At 41.0% G+C, this 23,600-nt stretch overlaps 4 protein-coding genes across 5 annotated transcripts in view; 3 read left to right on the plus strand and 1 right to left on the minus strand.

Moving 5' to 3' along the window:
- Nucleotides 1–816: 816 nt before the first annotated feature.
- LOC109467213 lies at nt 817–3,830 on the plus strand. Its single transcript, XM_019765158.1, has 4 exons — nt 817–1,092; nt 2,066–2,264; nt 2,993–3,117; nt 3,385–3,830. Exons 1-4 carry the CDS (start codon nt 1,035–1,037, stop codon nt 3,462–3,464), a joined length of 462 nt encoding a protein of 153 aa, XP_019620717.1. The 5' UTR covers nt 817–1,034; the 3' UTR covers nt 3,465–3,830.
- A 146-nt stretch (nt 3,831–3,976) lies between these two features.
- LOC109467212 (trichoplein keratin filament-binding protein-like) lies at nt 3,977–19,447 on the minus strand. Of its 2 annotated transcripts, none has more exons than XM_019765157.1 (15): nt 19,300–19,447; nt 18,317–18,509; nt 17,462–17,629; nt 16,893–16,935; nt 16,390–16,446; nt 15,396–15,464; nt 8,858–9,031; nt 8,359–8,421; nt 8,049–8,098; nt 7,644–7,710; nt 6,503–6,675; nt 6,061–6,142; nt 5,465–5,650; nt 5,029–5,172; nt 3,977–4,475 (listed from the first exon to the last, which is right to left on the minus strand). In XM_019765157.1, exons 2-15 carry the CDS (start codon nt 18,505–18,507, stop codon nt 4,440–4,442), a joined length of 1,503 nt encoding a protein of 500 aa, XP_019620716.1. In that variant the 5' UTR covers nt 18,508–18,509; nt 19,300–19,447; the 3' UTR covers nt 3,977–4,439. The 2 variants fall into 2 exon arrangements, with proteins under 2 accessions (XP_019620716.1, XP_019620715.1); XM_019765156.1 differs by having other exon boundaries at nt 19,292–19,447.
- Nucleotides 19,448–19,834: 387 nt separating this feature from the next.
- LOC109467192 lies at nt 19,835–22,502 on the plus strand. Its single transcript, XM_019765136.1, has 4 exons — nt 19,835–20,726; nt 21,505–21,666; nt 22,167–22,300; nt 22,473–22,502. Exons 1-4 carry the CDS (start codon nt 20,501–20,503, stop codon nt 22,500–22,502), a joined length of 552 nt encoding a protein of 183 aa, XP_019620695.1. The 5' UTR covers nt 19,835–20,500.
- Nucleotides 22,503–22,708: 206 nt separating this feature from the next.
- Nucleotides 22,709–23,600, plus strand: part of LOC109467205 (dynein heavy chain 10, axonemal-like) — a 57,734-nt gene continuing 56,842 nt past the window's right edge. The window contains exons 1-2 of the mRNA XM_019765149.1: nt 22,709–22,928; nt 23,503–23,563. Of these exons, the coding sequence (XP_019620708.1) occupies nt 22,725–22,928; nt 23,503–23,563 (265 nt within the window). The 5' untranslated portion in view covers nt 22,709–22,724. The remainder of the gene's footprint in view (nt 22,929–23,502; nt 23,564–23,600) is intronic.

Here is a 23,600-nt window from a genome sequence, read left to right on the forward strand (position 1 = left end):
TACGTGTGTGTGTTGACAGACTTTATGCCGAGCTTATGTCTTAACATATACCTTTGTTTGCGAGAAAGGACCTGGAAAAGTAAAGCCTTGTGCCCTTTAAATTTGATATTTCTTTCAAATGATAGGTTCATTGATCGTTTAGATACATGGTCTGACACACAGCTAGATCTACTTGAAGATTAGATTTACATTTGAACATCCAGTTTGTTGCTAGTAGCCTTCGTCTCTGACCATGCTGTCTGCTCTGTTTATTGAACCTCGTTGTGGCTATCGGCGATTGAAATTTTATTTTTTACTATTTTGATAGCAAAATACATTTACATATTTCACACCAAAATCTACTTTTCGGTCGCAGTATCGTGCTATTGAAGTGTCAGTTTTACCTAGACTCAGATTAACTTTTGCAAGGCGTCAGAACCACCAATGCCGACCGTCCCAGCTGATGTCGGTATGCGGGGCAAGTATCGATTGTCTCACAATAGTCCAGTTACTCTTAGAAGATTCCCGGATGAAAGCACTGGAAACAGCTGCCCGCCAAATCTGCTAGCCTCTACCAGGCTTCGGGAGGCGGCTGGATCATGGAAAGAGTAGAAATCGGCCAAATAGAGAGATAACCTGTACACATGCCAGGGGAGAGAACATTTTTCGGGTGCGGCAAAATGTTCTCTCCCAGCAGACAAACTCCCCTGCCGTGTTATCTCTCTCTTTGGCCGATTTGTACTCTTTCCAGCTGCCTCCCGAAGCCTGGTAGAGGCTACTACGATGGAACAGGTTTAGCCAGCGTCACACGACAGGCCGAGTCTGTGAGCTCAAAACTCGTCATTTTCGGCATCAATACGACCTGTGCCCTCTCAATCACTTCGCCGTAGGATTATTTAGGGATCACCCATTGTTCACACTTAACCGTGTCCTGTCCGATGTGGAAGGGTAGATTTTCATAGTAAAAATACGCTCGATTCTCTGGTGATTTTGAAATTCGGCGACCCTCTGGCGACTGAAGGTTGTTGACTGTGTGACATGTAATTATTGACAGGATGGCTGCGACAAGGTTGCTGACGTGGGTTCTACCTTTATGTTTCCTGTCTTGTAAAGGTATGTTTCATGACATTATGTTCTAATTCCTTCCTTCCTTCTTTCCTTCCTTGCTTCCTTCATTCTAAGCGGTAGAATACTTTCTATAAAAAATTCTAGTAATAAGAGACACTGTAAATGGTTACAAGAACACATCGGATTATCGACTAGTGAGTAATCAAAGAAATTATGATGGTGAGACAATGAATTTATTTTTTGTTTGTATTTAACAATAAACAAAATTCGAAATTAGCCCCAGTTCTGGTCAACTTCTGGGTACGTTTACATAATATATAGTAGGTCTTTTTTTTATTCAAACAGCAAGAAAATAAATACATACGAGATGACGACAAACTCAAGTTCCTTAGAACTAAATTGTCGGCGCCATCTACACAAGATACTGATGAAGAACACGCTGGTGGGAACGGGGTGTTAAAGAGGCAATATATGAAAGAATGTACAACCCCACCCTCAACAGGGAAGGGGGGCTACGGGTCGATCTTTCCGGCACTTGGGATTTGGCACTCCCAGCCCCGAGAACAGACAACACTTAAGCTCCTGTTCTGTATAACAGGAGCTTTCAGACTAATTTGCATCATCTTGTCTTGACTTGTCTGACTTTTGTTCCTTTTTCGACTTCCAAAAATTTGTCTTCACTTTATTTGCATATCAATCAATAGGTTGTGCTTATAAACCTGTTTTCCCCTCTGGTCTCTCAGTCACTGACGAAAGCTAGTGGATACTAGCTGAAACGTCTGACGTTTTCAAAATCATATCCAGTTGCTTGAGTAACTGCTTTTTGGCGTATCGTATTACCTGGATGTCTAACCTTCATCGACGATACTGATGATTACCTGGACAAATAAATAACTATAGAAAATCAAAACTAACAAATTGGAGTGAGCGCAAGTCCCAACCCTATCCCTTAGAATTACTGAAAGGACACAAGTACTGGTCTTTGAATTCACGAACCGATATTTGATTGTCCAACTAGCCTACTCAGTCAAGAGACCTGGCGTCAGCCGAGACGAAAACGGCGGTGACGACACCACCTACGTCATGGCCGTGACGTATGAGCTGCGCAATGACGTCACCAGACACCTGCCCCCCGTGAAGCTAAGACTTGACCTGCCGGTGGGGTCAACCATCTATGACGTCATGGTCGCGGCGGCACAGAAGGACTGGCGGTGTGGGTAGGTCCAATTTAATTTTTTGGTTGGGTGAAAAAAAAATCGTGCAAAAAAGAAACCCCGATAAACACGCCCAAAATAACCCAAACCTCTGCTTCGAGAGTACTATAATTGTATTCAGAACCAAGCCCATCTAGTTCTATGGCTGAATGGGTTAGGGTTTAGGATCAAGGTTTGTTTATTGGAATTCACCACAAGGTATACAAGTGGAAGGGAGGACAAAACAGGTGCATTGACACCTTTTTACAAGTTGTCCTCCCAAGCACAACATACAGAATATAAAAACAGATTACATTATTAAATTGCAGTAATAAACAACATTAACATCAAATATTGTACATCAACATCAAGTATAATACATTAAGCATAAAAACTGTACAATGCAATTAAATACAATAAAAACTGTACAATGCAATTACACGTGTAATGCAATATTGTTGTGAATAATTATCGGGTATCCAAGACACACATGGGCCCAGGACCGCACCAGATGAAGGGACCAAGGATGGGCGGTTAAGGCCTAAGTAAGTAAGTAAGAGCATAGTTCATGCATATCCAGAACCTAAGGGCAAATCTATCTGGAACCGTGCCTGAGGAAGGTTCTGGATAAAGCACAGTTCTGCAAACAACAGGTATCGTGAGTGACATTCGCTTCTAAACGTTTGAAAACAATATGCTTCCAAACGTGGTGCTGTTGAAAAATGGAATACGACTTGATTCGCCTGATGCAGGTTTGGAGCAGTTCCGAACGGCCGCTGGGGTTATAAGATCGACTCTGTGGGCGGAGTGGCCGGGAGTTCTGAGAAGGGAACATTCTGGTCGGTGGAGAAACCGGCTTACCAACCAATCACGGAAGGTGATGCATCTACATACATACATACATCTGTATATAATCTTAGGTAGTCTGAAGGTGACAAAAAATATAGTTTGCAAAAACTTTGGGAACCACTCCTACTTACCAATCATCGTTCCTAGCTTATTCCGTTGAGTGGTTGTTGAAACAAAGTTTGATCGCACTTTCAATAAAAGTCTGTTGAAAGAAGTGTTGGAAATTTCCTGTGCTTTTTTTTGGCTTTGGCAGCTTTTCCATCATACGCCTATGTCTTATTTTCCTTTTCCTCAGGAGTTGACAAGGTAGCTGTGACGGACGGAGATCACGTGGTGCTCAGATACGTCATGGAGGAGGACAGCTGTGACCCATGATGTCAGGATTCAATAAAAATCATGTCATTTTAAACGTTTTTTGATTTATCTACTCTATAGCGTTTTCAATGTAGCTTTGATATGCTGTATTTTGGTTGCCCCTCACAAAAATGAAAGATCTACAGAGCCAACATGAGTTTGTGCATGTTTATGTACAAAGTGTGAATCACTATGTTTTTATGTACAAATATTGTGCCCTGAAACGTCTGCACAGGAGGCTATATGCAGCCTGGCAATTCTGCTGGAAAACCTCCAAGCAGCTTCAAATTTGCAATTCTATTGTTATATTTATTGTTTTGATTCACCGACACAGATAAAGCCTCACATCACCAGTAGACTACTTCACATTTCCACCAAAAGGCACATTTAAGTATCACATCCACATCTTTTTAACAATATTTCATCTGTGAAACACCATCTATACAAGATGCATGTATACCTATAACACCTGCTATCTTATCTATTGAGCTTTTTTCATGCTGTGACAATTAAAAGAGAATATCAGTATAAACATTAGCCATGATAATATAATGTACACTGAATTTCCTTCAACCCATGTTGAATACATGACTTAAACGTTTAAGCCCTGACTTAAGTAGAAACATTTAGTACTTATAGCAATTCAAACATGCTAACAGCATTGAATAATCCTGTTATAACTTGATCCCTGCATGTATACTATTACAGAAAAGGGGAAATAGTTCCTAGAATCTCCCATAAACTGCATATCAGGTACTAGGCATTTGTCTCTATTCTTCAACTAGCAGCATACTTAACTAATGGACACAATGAAAATCATTATAATACAAATCCTCTTTCATCTGATGTCTGAGATGTGTGCTGTCAAAAGTTGTACGGTAAGTGATTTTCATTGTGTTCTTACAATATGTACGCTATGATTCTGCCAACACAGATGAGGTTTCATTCTAACCAGCAGCCTCATTTGTAGCTGTACAATTACAGTTGTCGTCCACCTCAGTCCCAAGCTGATCGCCTACTTCTTGGATAGGACTGCAGAAAAGAAGAAAAGCACAGTCATTATTTATTCTTATATTGGACCACACGCAGGCAATCAGGGATAGCAGGCTTCACCCCCAGCTTCATTTTCAGCTTGAGCTGGTGTGTTACACCGAGGGGCATGCAGTTCCTTTTTGGTTCGAAGCCCCAAAGTTTCAGTCTAGCTTAGGTTTATATCAGAAGACTTACATGTAAGAATAACAATTTTTTCTCTCCTAATCCAAAAGCTTCAGTCTAAGTTAGTTAGGGATAACATCACTACCACGTCACTACCACTTTGTGTGGGTTCGTGTGGCGCAACGGCAGCGTTCGCGGCTCGCAATCAAGAGGTCCCGGGTTTGAGTCCTGACATGCCACTGATCTTGTGCCCTTGAGAAAGGCACTTAAAACGAACTTTCCCCACCAGACTCAAGTGAAAATGAGTATTGTCCGTCCTGTATTTGGTTCTATGTGTGGGACACAACACCAGCAACAGCTGCCTCTGTTCCACATGTATTGCATGCACTGTTGCAATTTCAATAAATCAAATCAAATCACTACCGCTCACCTTTGGTTCGAAGCCCCCCAGCTTCAATCGTGCCGCCTCCTGTCTCAGTACTTCCTCATACTCCTCCTCTGCTCTCTTCTCCTGCGCCAGCTCCTGCTCCAGCCGCTCCCTCGCTGTGCGCTGGCGCTCACGACGCTCCGTGATCTAAAAAAGTCAAAGAAAACGTCTCAATAATGATTGTTTAGTGTTGACAATCATTGATTATCACAAAAGTTTGTATTTGAAGTTTCTTTATTTCTCAGTCATTTGCTTTCTTGCTCTAAAATCATGATACTTCCACTATGCACATTTCTACATAAAATTACGTACAAAAAACTCAACGTGCAAATTAAGGTTTCATATGATGATCTACTTTTAAGTTCATAGTAGCTAAGTGGTGCACCTAGATTTTTGCTGGTTAGCTCAAAAGTCAAAAACTGGGAGCCCGCAAACCCACCTGTCCCTGGACCTCCTGCCTCCTCTCCTGCACGGCTCTCTCCCGCTCCTCCTCCTCCTGCCGAGCCAGCCGATTGGCCACCTCCAGCTGCCGCAGAAGGTCCTCCCGACTACGCAGAACCTCCTCCTGGCGCCGCCGCAACGCCGCCATCTTAGCCGCCAGCTGGTCCTGACGCTCCTCCAGAACCTGGGGGGGGGGGGGCGGGTCAAGTACCGGGTCAGGTCACAGATCAAAGGCGGTCAGGTCACAGGTCAAGGTCATTCAGTTCATGGGTCAATGTCATTCAGATCACAGGTCAAGGTCATTCGGGGCACAGGTCAAGGTCATCCATATCACAGGTCAAGGTCATTCAGGTACCAACCAAGGTCATTCAGGTCACAGGTCACGGTCATTCAGGTCCCAAGGTCATTCAGGTTACAAGTCAAGAGGTCATAGGTTGTGTTCTCATGATGGCATTTACCAACATCAGTTACAGTAGTGTTTCCAATAATAAAAACCAGGTCATAGTGGCCTCAAGGAATCAAACGTGATACAATGTCAGAGGACACAGGATTAATCTTGTTATTTTCATTAGATGACAAACTCTGTTGTTGTACCTCCTTCATGAGCCTTTCCCTGGCCAGCCTCTCCCGCTCCCACTCCGCATCCCGCTTGGCCCACTGTCGCTCGGCCTCGTGCCTGACACAAAAACATCAGGAAATGTTAGTCAAGACACTGACACATACAAGTCCTATTGAAGATGGAATTACAAACACTATAATCACCAGCAAACCACCAACCAACCAACCAGCCAACTCACCCACCCACCAAACAACCAACCAACCAGAACAACCACTCACCAACCCACGCATCACCCACCCACCCTTGTCTCACCTGTACATCTCATCCAGCTCCTCCTCCCGTTGTTTCTCCAGCCTCATCTATTTCTCCACAACCTCCTTTATCCAGGCTGTGTCGGCCTGAGCCCGCTAACTAACCCACCCACCAACCCACGCATCTTCCACCCACCCACGCATCACCCACCCACCCTTGTCTCACCTGTACATCTCGTCCAGCTCTTCCTCCCGTTGTTTCTCCAGCCGCATCTGTTTCTCCACCACCTCCTTCATCCAGGCTGCGTCCGCCTGCGCTCGCTCCCGTCGCTCCGTCTGCAGCCTCCGGTCCTCCTCCTCCTTCTCCATCAGCGAGGCCAGAATCTTACGGTCCAGCTCCTAGAGGAAAAGACAGTAGATAATCTGTAAATAATTCATAAATAATGGAGCAACCCTAACCCTTCTCCATCAGCGAGGCTAGGATCTTACGGTCCAGCTCCTGGAGGAAGGGGCAACACTCATCAGTACGTCAGTAAATAACTCACCTAACCCTAACCCTAACCCTAACCTAACTCACCTAACCCTAACCCTAACCTAACCCCATCAGCGAGGCCAGGATCTTACGGTCCAGTTCCTGGAGGCAGGGACAACAGTCATCAGTACATCAGTAACCCTAACCTAACCCTAACCTAACCCTAAATCTAACCCTAACCCTAACCTAATCCTAACTCTAACCCTCCTTCTCCATCAGAGCTGCCAGGATCTTATGGTCCAGCTCCTGGAGGAAGGGACAACAATCATCAATACGTCAGTAACCCTAACCTAACCCTAACCTAACCTGACCTAACCTAACCTAACCTAACCCAACCCAACCCTAACCCAACCCAACCCAACCCAACCCAACCCAACCCTAACCTAACCTAACCTAACGTAACCCTAACCTAACCTAACCTAACCTAACCTAACCTAACCTAACCTAACCCTAACCCTTCTCCATCAGCTGCGCTAGGATCTTACGGTCCATCTCCTGGAGACAGGGACAGAGCAACATGAGTCTGGTGTTTCTTACAAACTTGGTGCCTTAGGATGCCATTTCAGCCCTGAAAAAGTTAATTCACGATAAGTTGCAACACACCTGGTACAATTTTATGTTAAGTAAAACCTAAGTTAACTCTCATATAGAGTTATTTCTGCTGTATATCTGATCCTGCTGATTTCTGACTTAACCCCTCAGTATGAACTGGTGCTGGGAGGCTCCCGGTTAACCCTCACCCTGCTTACAACCCCTGCTATCAGTACAACTTTAGTGCTGGGATGAGCCCTCAGCAGAGTAAAGGTTAAAGGCGTGAAGAAGCTGAGTGACTGACCAGTGCCTCCTGGACCTGCTGTGACTTCCTTCTCATCTGCATCTTGTACTGCCTGGACAGAGCTCGCCTAAACACAACGGTAGGAAATGGAACATCTTAGTAATACTATCCAGTTTCAGCATTAATGTTAGCGTGTTGTAGGATTATCAAAGATCTGCAGACAAATGGGACATCTCAACATCCAGTTTCAGCTTAACAGTAACTCAAAACATGGTTCTATTATTCTTCATTCGGACATACTAATACTAGTACTGTTAGCAAGAAATTAGTGAACTAAATTTTCAAATTCAAACATTTTCAACAGAAATATCTATAGTACTTAGTAGATATGATTTTTATCATAATGACATTGTTATCAAATATGTAATCATTCATCAATAACTACATGTACTTAGTAAGACTTACCCAAGATCTGCTTTCTTTCTCTGTTCCTCAAAAGCTTTTCTTTCTGCATCCTATAAAGTAAACAAAAAGAACTTTCTTGTTGGCAAAGATAAGTTTTGCAAAACATTACGTTTTGCTCATCTACATGCTGATAAAACAATTATGACAAAGTTAGTCCTGACTCTCAGTGAACCTGAAACTACAAACTACAGAGTATACATGCATTGTCTTCTCTGTCATCAACAGTGGAAGAGTAGCCCTTAACTAGTTCAAGATCATTTTACTTTCCTTAGATCTTAAACCACCATACATGTACGTTTCAAAACCTCACCATTTTCTCCAGTTCCCACTGTTGTCTAAGCAGTTCTGCCTCTTCCTGCTTCAGGCCTTCAGCCTAAAAAAATACAACATTATTAAGATATATAAACAATTATAATAATTCCATGTCACAAAAGCCTCTATACTCAGTATGCTCTATACTCTATGTCACATCCTAGTACACGATTCATTCACCATAAACTATATCAGACTACAAGAAGACCATTCAGGGGACTTAGAAAATCTGGTCTATGTGGACAGGTGGTCACTATTCATAATGCTTGAGGCAAACTGGGAATACATGTAAGTGGCCACCAAAAAGTCACAATGGCCAGGTTGTCCTTATGCAGAGGTGGTCAGTCACTTAGTGGTTTAACTGTACTTTGTGCTTGTAAAATATACAGGCCATGCAAACCCACTCTTGTATCAGCAGTGCCTCTATCACAATGCACAGGTACTGCATGCATAACACAGAAATCACTCTATACTGAAATGTATGACTGTCACTGTACCTCTCTTTCCCTGTCCTTCAATTCTTCCACTTGTTCTTTCAGAACGCCTGCTTGCCTCTTCTCCTCCTTCCTTCTCTTGATCTCTTCTTCCCTCTGTTTTTCGAGGGCGACCAGTCTCTGTTTCTCCATGACGTCATCGATGTGTTTTTCCTCTGCACGAGCGCTGGCAAGTCTCTGTAGAGGGGGGTGGCAGGTAATGAGATGAAATGCATTTTCCCTAAGTTATATTGATGAAGGTTAGACAATCATACATGTAGATAAATGTACATTTGACACAACCTAAATAAAGATAGATAAAGCAACTGGATTAGGTTTATTCTAGGTTCTGCAAATAATGCAATTATTAATTTAAAACCTCCATGGGTCCCCAAAGAAACCAAATGGTCTAACCCCAGGTACATGTAGATAATTAGAATATGCATGCTTAAGTGTTACGCAAATGGTTTTATAATGAGGGTGAGTGAACTGTATAGTAGGAGGTAGACATTTTCACATGTGACACAGCCCAAACCTTATTCTACTCAAAGCATTTGAAGGAAAATAAATTTATGCTATTGAGGGATCATCAAAATTTTTGAAGCCAAAAAAGTCTGAAAATAAAGGTATTAAAATTAATACTGGAGTAAGCAACATGCTTAAGTATCAATTAATATTCAAAGATCGAGCTCCAGACAATTAACACAACACTTATGAATAAGACTTAAATCTACCCAGATACTGCTCAGCTGAAGCACGTATCCTACAAGCTGAGCAGCAACTAGAGAACCAAAAATTCTTCACAACTTGCTACAGCGGCTCTCCAACTGCTGAACAAATTATCCTGACTAGACTGCAGACTAAAGCTTGGACAAACTTCAAAGGTAAAATCTCTTCTGTAGAGTCAGCATTACTCATTCTAAAATGTAGAAGTAAACTATCTGTACGTTCCCTTCAAATTAAGTACCGTATTAGCGTTCCAAGTCCAGGCTGTTCAGGGAGATTTAAGATTCAAGATTTGATACAACAATTTTTTTATATCATATAATATATGATTCAGCTTTTCAAGCCCTGGTAATATTTTTGTACATACAACATAAATTATGCAAGTACCGGTAGGTGCTGTGTAAGTTTTTTGATGTCTTTGTTAAACCTGGTTACATTAGAGTTTGGATCTGTGACACAATTCCAAAGAAATGCTGGGTTGCAAGTGGTGCAGTTAAAATTTCCATAAGGAGTCAACTGAAAACAATTTTCTTTTGCCTTTGGGCAACATCCACTGGTGACATTAGATTTTTTCATGAATCAAAAATGACTATGACAATATTATAGGTATTAGATAGCCATTGCCATAATTTCTTGGTAAATTTGCTTATGTTTGGAATTTACTTATTTAGGTCCAGTGCTACTTATTATAATTCATTATATACATGTACATGAATAATTTTTGTTGGCAGGACACCATGGGAAGAATGCTTCGACGCTTCATGATTTTCCTTCTCATCATCTTGAAGGAGCCAAACTTTTCCGAATCTAGCTGCAGGTATTCCTACATAACCCCTGGGAACCTCACCCACATCACTCAGAACATGGAAACAGTGTCCCTTACCTCCTGTCAGATTACAAACATTCTTCCTGGTGCACTCTCAAATCTAACCAAGCTCACAAAGTTGTGCCTAGATGGGAATCTATTAACTTACATTCCGTCTGGTATATTCTCAAACCTACCACAGCTCAAAGAGTTGTTCCTAAATGACAACCAAATAACTGACATTCAACCTGGTGCATTCTCAAATTTACCAAAGCTCACAAAGTTACAGCTAACCTCCAATCATATAAATAACATTCAGCCTGGTGAATTTTCAAATCTGCCAATGCTTACAGATTTGTTATTAGCTGGAAATCCAATAAATAAGATTCCAACTGGTGCATTCTCAAATCTACCAAAGCTCCCAGCATTGGATCTAAGCTATTGTCAAATAACTAACATTCAGCCAGCTGCATTCTCAAATTTGCCAAAGCTTACAGGGGTGTTGCTACTGAAGAACAGAATAGAAAACATTCAGACTGGTACATTCTCAAATCTACCATGGCTCAGAAAGTTGTGGTTAGACCATAACCAAATAACTATCATTCAGCCTGGAGCATTTTCAAATCTACCAACTCTCGCATCGATTCACGTACGCTTCAGCAGAATAAATAACATTCAACCTGGTACATTCTTAAATCTACTAAAACTCAAAGAGTTGTGGCTGAGTGACAACCAAATAACTGATTTAATGACAACCTTTCAGCCAGGTGCATTCTCAAATCTACCAAAGCTCATAGCCCTGTACCTAGACAGAAACCAAATATCAAGCATTCGTCCTGGTACATTTTCAAATCTCACAAACACGTCCTCGTATCTACCCCTGACATATCTGAACTTCAACCGTAACAAAATAACCAAGATTCATCCAAGGGCTTTCTCAGATCTTCCACAGCTTAAAATGTTGTATCTGGAGTCAAACCGGATATCTGTCCTCCCCATGCCAGTTTATGGCCTGTTGGCATCTATCTTTCAGGTCAAGATTAAAAATAACCCCTTTCAGTGTGACTGTAAGATGGCTCCCTTCAGGCTAAACATGACAGGGTCTCATTTGTTTGAAGACCAAATAGTATGTTCCCAGCCCGCCAAGCTTAAAGGACGAAAGCTTGAAGATATCAACCCAGAACAGCTGATCTGTAAAGTGTTAACAACAACAACCATAATGCCTGCTTCTGGCCAGCTCCCCCACACCTCACACTATCACTGGCACTTTAAACAAAATGCCGACTCAACAGCATGTCCTGTAGGCCCCACATTTACCACACGAAAGCCAGAGAACAACACTTCTCATGAATCTGATCCCAGTTTCCCAACGACTGCCCTCATAGCCAGCTCTGTCTGTGGCCCGATAGTTGGCATTGTCCTGACTGGTACCATCTTTCTCACAATCTGGTACAAGAGGAGGGCCAAGATACCTCCTTTGGGTCAACCCAACGTCGTCTCAAATGATAGAAGTCTTCAAGTGAAGAAAAAACTAGTTGCCTTAGAGTCAAATAATGTCTACGAAGATATTGACGCTGAGAACTTGCCCCCAAAACATGAAGATGCAGTCAGACTCAGAGGCAAACATATTGAAGATCCAAATGTTCCTAAGACTGAAGGTTTGAGCAACACAAACACTACAGTTGCTACTGTACATGTAGTGGCCAGTGATTATGAGTATGAGAATCTGAATACCCAGACAGAGCAGGGCCAGTATTCCAAAACTAACTCAAACACAAACACAAACACCACAGCTGCTTTAGTGGCCAGTGGTTACAATCAGACAGGACAGGGCAAGTTTCAAACTCTTGCTGGTGAATTGTACACAAACACCACAGCTAGCGCTGCTTTGAAGACCAATGTTAACTATCAGCTAGAGCAGGGCCAGTCTTGGGCTGTCAATGAACTCAACACAAACACCACAGCTACTGTAACAACCAGTGATCAAGATCACCACTATGAGGATATGAACCAACATAATCACACAAGGAAGGGCCAGTCTCAGGCCATCACTGGGTCAAACGCAAACACTACTGCTGTTGTAGTAGCTAACTGTGGTCACGAGTATGAAGATATAGACACCAAACATGATCAGACAGGACAGGTCCAGTCCCAGACCAGCACCAATGATAAATCACTGGATGCTAGAAATCTAATATACACTACAGAGGAACCTGCCTCAGAGTCTAACCCTGTGTACAAAAAATGTAAAAACGATCCGACAGATCATGACCGGAGTCAGAATAACACTGATGAAACAATGGACACTAGAAATGTAATATACACCACAGAGCAGGCTGCCTCAGAATCAGAACCCAATCCAGTGTACAGATGTAAAAATGATCAGACAAGTCAGGACCAGAGTCAGGAACATTCCACTTTGCATGAAACTGTTAAAACAACAGCAAACCCAAAATATGAAAGTGCAGGTGCAGAAAGTGGTGAAAATGAGGCCCTTGTACCACAAAACAGAAACATACGTGTACGTCATGTTTCTCAAAAACATGACAAGCCTCCCCAACTTCCCTCATCTTGTATAAATGCTGATCCTCTGTCAGTTGACTCACAGCCTCATTTGTATGAAGATGTGGACTCACCACAAAAGAGCCCCAAACAATCGAAAAATCCAGGTCTTAAGAGCTTTGCTAAAAACAATTTTGGAACAGCTGACAAAAATATTCCAACTAAAGAGGAGCCTCCCCCACTTCCACCCTGTAAAGATACCAATCCTCTGTCAGCTGACTCACAGCCTCATTTGTATGAAGATGTGGACTCCCCACAAAAAAGCCCCAAGACATTAAAAGAACCAGGTCTAAAGAGCTTTGGAACAGTCAGTAATAATACACCCACTAAAGATGAACCTCCCCCACTCCCACCACGTAAAGATACCAATGCGTTGTCAGCTGACTCACAGCCTCATTTGTATGAAGATGTGGACCCAAGAAAGAGCCCCAAACCATTGAAAAATCCAGGTCTAAAGAGCTTTGATGAAAACAAGAGCTTTGGAACATTCAACAATAATACACCCAGTAAAAATGAGCCTCCCCCACTTCCACCCCGGCCCCGTAATGACACAGACTCACAGCCACATTTGTATGAAGATGTGGACTCACCACAAAAGAGCCCCAAACCACTGAAAAATCCAGCAGGGCTACAGAGCTTTGATGAAAACAAGAGCTTTGGAACAGCTGACAAAAATACACTCACTAAAAATGAGCCTCCCGAACTCCCCCCACCCTGTGAAAAAGATGCTGCTGCTCTGTCAGACATCTCACAACCTCATTTGTACAAGGATGTGGACACACCACAAAATTTACGGAGCCCCAAACCAAAAGACCCAGGTCTCAAGAGCTTTGCTAAAAACAAGAGTTTTGGAACAGCTGTGAAAACCATACCCACTAAAGATGAGGCAAATATTAATGTAAAGGTGCCTTCTAAGAAACCAGATGATAGCAATGAAGAGCATCACAACTATGAAAATCATGACCTAAAATAACAAGGCATTTTTTTTGGCTGACCAATTGAGATTTAGACTATAATATGATTTTCATATTCTTACCTTAATATAATATGATAAAATTAAAGACAGCAATTTTATCAGAAAAAGAAAAGTATATGTTACAGTAGTATTGTGTGTAAATATCATTTTATTGCACAACAATTGTATAAGATGAACAGCAACTTATATTCATTATAATATAAGCAACTTACTGCAGACTTCAGAAGTGATGAAGATGATGTAGTTGTGCAGTTTATTTGAAGTAAGTAGCAAGGATACCACTTACTACTATGAGCAGTGTTGAAGTTTAGTGCAGCATTTTCTGCAATAATGTTACCTATTGTAATAGTATGTTTACTGTCAAGTGGCATTTTCTGCAATAATAATTACCTATGGTAGCTGTTAGTTAGTAGCTTTACTGTTACATTTTCTGCAAAAATGTTACCAACTGCACTTAGTATTGATGTTTACTGTGTCATTTTCTACAATCATATAATGTTACCTCTTGTGAACAGTAGTAGTATTGAAGTTTACTGTTCAGTAGCATTTTCTGCAATTATTATAATATTACCTATTGTAGTTGTATTGAAGATTACTGTGGCATTTTCTGCAACAATGTTACCTATAATTAAAGTTTACTGTTCAGTAGCATTTTCTGCAATTTTTATAATGTTACCTATTGTAGTTGTATTGAAGTTATGTGTACCATTTTCTGCAAAAACGTTACCTATTGCAGCAGTAGTATTGATGTTAACTGTGGCATTTTCTGCAATTATAATGTTACCTATTGTAATTTGTAGTAGACATATTGAAGATTGCTAACTGTACAGTTAAGTAGCATTTTCTGCAATTATTATAGTGTTATCTATTACTGTGGTAGTAGTACTGAAGTTTACTGTAGCATGTTCTGCAGTACTGTTACCTATTGTAGTAGTATTGAACTTGAAGTTTACTGTTACCGATAGTAGCATTTTCTGCAAAAATTTTACCTATTGCACTAGTATCAATGTTTAGCATTTTCTGCAGTATTGTAGAAGCCTGAGCTTCATAAGATGATAAGGGTGAAAGAAAAACCTGTGTGTATGTACATGTATGTTTGATGGAAGTAATATTAAGACTGTATTTACTATTAGACCGTATGTATGTAACTCTATTCTGCATGCATCATACTAGTACATGTACAGTACATTTATACTAGTAGTATAAATCTAAAATGCTTCAACATCTAGTGTACATGCTTGTGCAGATGTGTGACATTATATTTACATGTATATAAGGCTGAGAAAGCACCACCTTATATAACAATTATGGTAAGGGAAGGATTTTTTAATTTTTTTTAAATTTCAAGTAAGCCTTAAAACTTTAAAACATTAAATAAGTATATGGTTATCATTATTCACTGTACTGTAAAATTGCTGCACAAATAATTGAAGGAAGTTGGATTGAACTTAAGGCATTAGTTCACATGTAAGTAAAGTTTAAGATGTTCTTACCTCCTCCTTCTCCTCCACTTGGTCACTCCAGGCCCCGATAACATGCTGCTTGTGCTGCTCAGATTCAATCTAAAGACAGGAGGAGGAATCTTAAGACATTAGGTCACATGACATAACCTGTACTGCACATGTAGGATTTTCACTATGACATCTAAAATGTGTATTACACTGTTCTCACCAGGATTTTTTCACAGCATAGGGGTCAAGTACAGAAGGGCAACTTTCGTGGCACAAGTCACACATTGAGACGAAAAAAAAATTGAAACTCATAACCCCCTGAGACACTATTTCTCACTTTTTGAGGGGCAGATTTTGTGAAGTTCAGGTTTTCCCTTTGATATAGCTTAATTCTAAAGTTATATTTTCATTTTTTTAGCAATATTTATTAATGTTCTCCCCCAAAAATACCCCAATGGGCCCCTATGCTCAAAAGGCCTGGCAAGAACACTGATACGTCTGATAGTATTATATCTTTGATGTATTATCATGTTTTTTTTAATCTTTATGAGAAATACTGCTGGCAACATGGAATCTAAATCACACAATCATGTAATGATGTTGACAGCTAACCCTTTTGAAGTTAGCACATTTTCAAAATACACCTGGAAAAAGTAGTAGTCTAGAATATTTCTATTATTGTTTAACAGCAAAAATTTCTATTTGGATTCATAGACTTGTGGAATCTTGGGTCACAAAACGTGTGCAACAGAGTGAGACATTCAATTTTAATATCTTAAAAGTAGTGCTTTCTACGATATTGTCTTCAGTGGGCCGCATAAGTTTATTTTGTTGGTTCTTGCTCAATGCATTCAATTCAAAGTAAGGATGTATACATATAGCAAAAAAATAAGAGGTTAGAATTAATTTGATGAAAACTGAGTGAAAATTTTCATGTATCTATACTTTCTGTCAGAAACTTTGTGTACCATGGTACATACTTCCTTTCATGTTGATCTTTTTCGTCAGCAGTATTTTTTAATCCTTAGCAAATTACCTGTCTGAGATCAGGGTTGTTTCTTCTGAAATGTTCCTTTAACTTGACTTCAGCAAGCTGGAAAATAAAAAGTCTCATCACAAAACAGTACAGAGCTTAAAATACCTGCCTTCAGTAGGACCAAACATTTTTTTATTCATTCATATACGATTTGGTAAGCTAAAACTAGAAGAGTGTAACTAAAGCTAAAACTAACCGGTATCAAGCAGAAATAATTGAATAATTGTCAGAATAATTTTCAGAATAAGCCTAATGCATTGTTAATTACTCAAGTGTATAATAATTATCAGTTGCTACCAAGTGTAGTGCCAAACAATATGTTGTATTGGCTGCTACAATTATCAAGACTGTCAAACTACATTATTGCTCTTTTTCATACAAATACAGTACAAATACATTGAGGAGTACAAATACATTGAGTAACCAAATAAAGTAACTGATCTCATTGTTCAATATGTCTTCAGTAATAATTTGTCTTCAGAACATGAAGGGTTGATTCTCACCTGTTTTCTTTCGGTTTCTTTTTTCTCCTTCAGGTGATCAGCCCTACGAGAAAAAAATATTGTCATTTTAAAAATCAATTTTCATAGTGTTCTTGTGTACATATGATATGCTATGGTGAGCAATACCCACTTGATTGTGCATACATGTAAGAAACAATGATTATTTTTCTATTGTCCCAAAAATGTCCCAAAGTGACCTTTCAGTTGTCCCAGCCTAACTTTTAGTGCTCAGTGGCCATCAGGACACTCTTAATTGTGAGTCAGGAGGATTTGGGGATTGTGAGGATCTCCCATTAGTACATACAAACCAGCATAACGGCAGAACGTACTGCGCCTGCGCAGAGCCCCGATTTTTCATTGTTTTTGTTGGATTTTGGGTCAATGTTGCATTAGAATTTTGCCTGTTGCAGACGATATTTTTTCTGACATAACATTTGGAAACTACAGACGGGATGTTAACCTTATATGCGCAAATACAACCTTATATGGGACGTTCTGCCAAAGTGCTATGCACAATATATTTAATTTACTGATTTTGCGCAGGTGCAGAACGTTCTGACGATACAAACCTCTCCTTCATAGCCTCCATCCTTCTGTAGTTATCCAGCGACATCCCCCTCAGCTCGGCCTCGTACGTGTCCCTCTCCTCCTTCAGCAGCTCACTCAGTCTCTCTCTCCGCTCCTTCAGTCGGGCCGACTTTGCCTCCTTCTCTGCTGCTGTATTAAAGGCTTCCATGCTGGGGGGAACAGCATTATCTGTGAGAAACTTGCAGGGCTTGAATTGTTAAAATACTGCTGTGTGCATATACATCTTAGTACAGGTAAAATTGGGGCTGTGCAGGTATTTCTGATGTCTACATGCACTGGTCTATGTGCTGGGTTTATATGCTTTAAGGTGTGTGTAGATTTTATTTACTGTATTAAAAGTAACCATGCACGTACAAGACGTATAAAAGACATAATGGCAATGGTTCTGAATGATCCATACTTCCTATATTCTGAGTGAGTGGTGCAGGTAAAATTTGTCTGGTGCAGGTATAATCATAATTTTCAATGTTACCTGCATCAAGCCCCGTTTATCACAGTGACTATTTTTCAGAAAACATACATGTACACACAAACTTCCAGTGCCACCCAAAACAAATATACTTTCTTCCTGGATGTACCAAAACAGATGCTAGTTTAAACAGACTAGCCTGGTTACCAAACCATTATTATCTTAGCTCCAGAGACCTGCGGAGAGGCTGTAGGACTCGAGAGCTATAATAGGTTTGGTAATAGCCTGCAGCTGGGTGCTATCCTCCATAGTTTCTGCCTGCTCCCTGGCTATACTGTTTGTGGTAGCCAGCGACATTACTAGGGAGCGGGCGGAAACTACGGAGGCTGGCACCCAGGCTAGTTTGGTAACCAGGCTAGAAACAGACCTGTCCTGGTAGCTGCGATGAGAAGACCAGTGGGCCCCCTTAGCCGTCTGCACGTTGGACTTGTGGAAGTAGCGTGCATGGTTGTCCCACGTCTCCCGGAACTGTGCCTCGTGGTTCCGCTGACGGAGGATCCTCTGCTCCGCAAGTCGGTTCCGGACATGCCAGTAGGAGGGGAGGGTGGGCAGGGCCATGTCTGGGAGGGGGGGTTATAAACAAACTTTGTTTATTCATTTATACATTGGTTTGACTGTTCAGCACACACATCCAGGGCAGCCCAACTAGCCTGTGGCTAAATTGCATGCCCTGCTGACAAGACAAGACAAATACTATAACCAAGTTGGTTCCGCACGTGCCAGTTGGAACTTGGAGGGGAAGGTGGGCAGGGCCATGGCTGTCACAGTGTGTGTGTGTTGGGGGGGGGGGGATTTTATGATTAAGCAGTCACCAAGAGTTAGTTACCTAGAGAGACAATTGATGCTGAACTGAACTTGAAACCACTGCCAAAAAAGAGACCACGTCTAGTCTAGCGATACTACTAGTATATTAGACATTGAACACGGACAACAACAAAATAAACTTTATTGCAAAGCACTAGTGTAGCGAACGGTTGTGTTTTATGTACTGTCAATGGTCCAATTTGATTTCTAACATTTTATATGCATTTCTTAGATCGATGTCCTATATGTACAAATTATTGTCAGATACTAGTAGTAGACAAGCAAAAAAATATTTGACATGAGAACATTTTCCTAGCCGTGCTTCCTTTTTTTCAACAGCTACTTCAGCCTCCTTAAAAAATCTCAGATGTTGTGAAAGTTGAAGTAGTCAGCATTAGATTTCTTTCGATACTAAATTACCACCAATTTTTGCAAGTTTGCAAAATTGATCAGGTTTTTGTCTGTTTACAAATAGTGTTACTTCAAACTGGATCGAATTCACATTTTTTGCGACGTTTTAACAGAAAATTCGACTTACTTTCTTACCTGTTGACGTGTGATAATTCAGTCACCGAGAGAATTGAACGAAACACAGTCCGGAAGTTTACAAAAACGTGAGATTCTTGTTGTTTGTTGTAAGATTCTCAGCTGGTGATCGAAAAAATTTCAAACAGGTGAGTTACGCTAGTTCGCATGCGCGATGACCTTTTGAGTGAACTCTGATAACAACCAACCATAAAGAAAAACTTTTGAAAGAACACAGAAGAAATAAAAATATCTTTAGATGGCTAGTTTGAAAAACTTAACGACTTGATATTTAACTGTTACATATTTTGATATCCATATATTGAATGCTTATATGATGTTTGTTCTTTGTTAGACATTCTCAATGTTGATACGTTTTGGCGCTACCAATCTTCTGCAGTATTAATGATAACTGCTAGAGGCCGCTTCTACAGCTCACCTATTTACGTTTGATAAGAAAATACCACGAATGGACTTCATAGGAAGGTATAAAAGAGATTTGTTGTGTATATTTCTTACAGTTCTTACAAAATACAACGAGTGTCCTTTACTTTGAGATTCTTTAAATATGCCAAAACGATGTTTTAAAAAGAATTGCAGTATTCTTCAAACCTTTTTGATACCCCCAAAGGTAGTCGGGGTTCTTCGTGAACTCCTTGCAGAGCCTTCACCAATCAAAACGTTTGTCAAAGTTTTCCAATATGGCGCCTTAGCAACGAGAAAGTAATCCTTCTTCGTACCGTAAAATACGAAAGGCAGATCTACTAATCGAATTGATGCATTAATTACATCCACAAGAGATCTAAGTGCATATTACAGTGAATTTGAAATGCATAAAAGGCTAAACGACCGGAGTCAAGCTCGAAAAAAGTTTGTAAACATGGCGCCCTAGCAACCGGCGGCTTGTTGTGGAGCCTTGTCACAAATTTACTGAACTATATTCATCCGCAGTCGTAATCGTTAAAAGATAACCAAAATCAAATTTGACGATCAAAAAAATAATTCCAAAGCCATAGTGTTACTAAGAGACAGAAATATGCGCGTGGGAATGAAAATACTTTGCAGTATTCCCCCAAGCCGGTCGGACTATTTTCATCAACCACATCACTCCTATTTTCAGCTCAATTAAAAGATTGCGCGGGTCGAATGAGTTGAAGATTTCGCACGAAGGAGAAGATGGACTTGTATTTAGTGCTGTAAATATAAATATTTTGGACCCAACATGGCTCTAGACGACGTACGTTTGGAATGGATGCGAGACAAAGTCTACTCAGGTCTGGACATCGAAGATCCGGAGATTTTCGAGGAACTCTTGAACCGAGAAGATGGCGAGTACGAAAGGAAGATTCTGAAGTTTTTGAACGAAAGTCCCGAGAGCGGGACTCCCACAGCCATTCTGTTCTACTGTCAAACTCAAGAGGAGGAAGAAGAGGTGGAGGTAGAATGTGGTAGGTGGAAACTGAAAGATTCTGCTGGTTTTACAGGTTTTAGGGCCGAAAAGTTAATGTTGTCGTTGATGACACACCCCCTGTTCAATATTTGCGAAATTGATTGCAACGTTAATTACATCAACAACGTTACATTGTGAACGTTCCGTTTAAGTGATTCCAAATACTTGTTACATGTCAGAGTAAGTTCCTTTATGTGCTTTGATCTATTTTCAATGCTCTACTGGTTAATTGGAGTTAAAAAGAAGAGGCTAGATTGTCATAGTCTGCCAAATTATACTACATTAGGCTGACATTAATATAACACAGTGTATTATTAAGTGCCAATTCGTCATGTCAAAGTAATTATTAACTCTGTTTCAGATCCCCACCCCATCCTTACTTTAGAAATTCCCATAACTTTCCATAACTCAACAACTGTTTTCGATTATTTGATTGATTGATTAACTCTGTTTCAGAACCCCCCTACCATACTATAGAAATCCTCATAACTTTCCCTAACTGTTCTCGATTGATTGATTGATTAACTGTTTCAGAACCCCCATCCTTACTATAGAAATTCCCATAACTAATTCCCTACTAGTAACTGTTCTCGATTTATTTTACTGATTGATTGATTGATTGATTGATCAATTGGTTGGTTGATTGATTGATTGATTGACTGTTTCAGAACCCCCATCCTTACTATAGAAATTCCCATAACTTTCCATAACTGTTCTTGATTGATTGATTGATTGATTGATTGATTGATTGATTGATTGATTGCCATCTGTTCCAGAACCCGAGGTTCCAGATATCCCTGTAGATGACGGCGCGGCTGGCAGTGATGACGATAAGAGAAGTGGGGACGGGGAGGGAGAGGGGGAAGGGGGTGTCAGCAGGGCAGAGGGGGACGCAGGGGCGGACCCAGGGGCCACAACACCCGCCGCACCACCCGCAGGTCAGATATGGGTCCTTAACTTGTCATGGCTGCTTGGCTGTTTGTTTTGTATATTGTACAATCTGTGTAAGACCAGACTGTAGTGTAAGGTTTGATCCATCTCACAGATCTAGATGGAAGGATCCCTACTCATTTTGATACTCTCTGTAAGTGTGCTGGGTTCTTTTGATATGCTTAAGGTCTCGAGCTATTGGCTCTTCTTTTATTGGGAGCCCCATCTGAGGAATTAAAGTAATTTATCTCTGCACATTAAAGAACCCAACACACTTGTTGTCAAAACTTGAATTTAACCGCCTCTTAAGTCTAATTATTTATTACTCTAAAAGTCTTTTCAAAAGTATGTACTTGATGTTTTAGTTCTATACAGTAGCTGTAACTGTGTTTAAATTAAATCCATATTTAGTGTTGATATAGTATTGATTTCTGTTACCTGTATGGCATTTTTTTGTCTACCATGAGTACTAGTGAAGCTTTTTCTTACTGACCCATTTTTCTTGTAGAGGGTGAAGCAGATCAGCCGGCAGGGACGGAAGGTGCCACTACCGGAGGGGAGGGGGAGGAGGGTGGTGAGGAGGGACAGGAAGGGGCATCATCAGCCACACCTGAGGTGGAGATGCCCAAGTCCAGACAAACAGTGAGTTGTTGTCAATCCAATCTGCTAATGTGTTAGTGTTACTTTGACTAGAAACTCTTGAAAAGCTGATATCTAGCGTAGCATGCTAATTTAAAGTATACTTTGTACAGCCCAAAGAAGTGAAAAATTGTTTTTTAAAACTTGAAGTTGGTATTTCACTATCTACACCCAGAAATGCTGCAGCTATTATTGCCAGGATTAGGGTTGCAAAGCAGTACAAAACTTAACCAAGAAGCAAGAAGTTGACTCTACTTGGCTAAAGCTTAGCACTACAATTTGTATAGTTATGTATGTTGAACTATTGTGTTTTTGGCTTCATACCTGTACCTAGCCTTCCAAATCCGAGGCATGGATGACGTATACAATAAACTCTTTCCTCATCATCTTCATCTTTTCCCTGCAGAAAATCATCATCCAGACCGTGATGCGGTCGTACCTGTTCGTGTGCATGGACCACCTCCCCGAGGAGCTGTCTGACCAGGACTGCGTGTTCTTCCTGCGTAACGCGCTCGGGACCGTAGACTGTCCCACCGACATGGAGGAAGCCAACGAGGCCCTCCCCAAAGTGTTTGAGTTCGGGATCCTGAACGGGCATTCGCTGGTCATGCTGGAGCACATCATCAGTCAGGTATGGACTTGTTTCTTTGGTTTAGTTTCCTTTATATATAATGCCCATCATCAGCCACCGTCCGTTTCAGTAGACGATGGGCCTGGTCCAGGAGGGGTCCAGCACCTTCTCTGGTGGCTGAACAGGCCGATCCTTGAGTGGCAGTCTCTGCCACATGTTGTACAGGTGAATTTGGTGGTGTTGGCTGCTTTTTTTTCTAGATTGTAGGTGGGTGGGAAACACTTTTAACCGCCACTAGCATGAGATTGTGCTATAATTTGCTCTAGAGCTGGTAGAAAGCTGGTAAAGAAGTACTCAAAAATTTCCTTTTTTCTAAGCACTCAATTTATCATGGAACAGTGTAGTGAAATCCATTGCCACCAAGCACTGTTGGTAGGAGCATCCTCACTCATCATCATCATTATCCTCACTAGATAATTTTAAAGTAGAACATTTACAAAGGTAAAGTTGTGACAGCTCATTTGATGGTTATGGCTGATGGGCCATCTGCAAATTAAAACAGATACAGATACATGAAAAACAACATTAATTGCCTCTTACCCCAAGTACATGTACTTTCCTCCCCCCTCCATAGGTCTACACCCCCCTACTGGCCTACAACACCCACAGAAACGGGGGCCCCCAGGCTGGTGGGGGTTCCGTACCCCCCTCCCGTGGTGCTGCGACCCCCCG

The sequence above is a fragment of the Branchiostoma belcheri genome, unplaced genomic scaffold (genome assembly GCF_001625305.1).
Source record: "Branchiostoma belcheri isolate BF01 breed outbred unplaced genomic scaffold, Haploidv18h27 scaffold178, whole genome shotgun sequence".
NCBI lineage: Eukaryota > Metazoa > Chordata > Leptocardii > Amphioxiformes > Branchiostomatidae > Branchiostoma > Branchiostoma belcheri.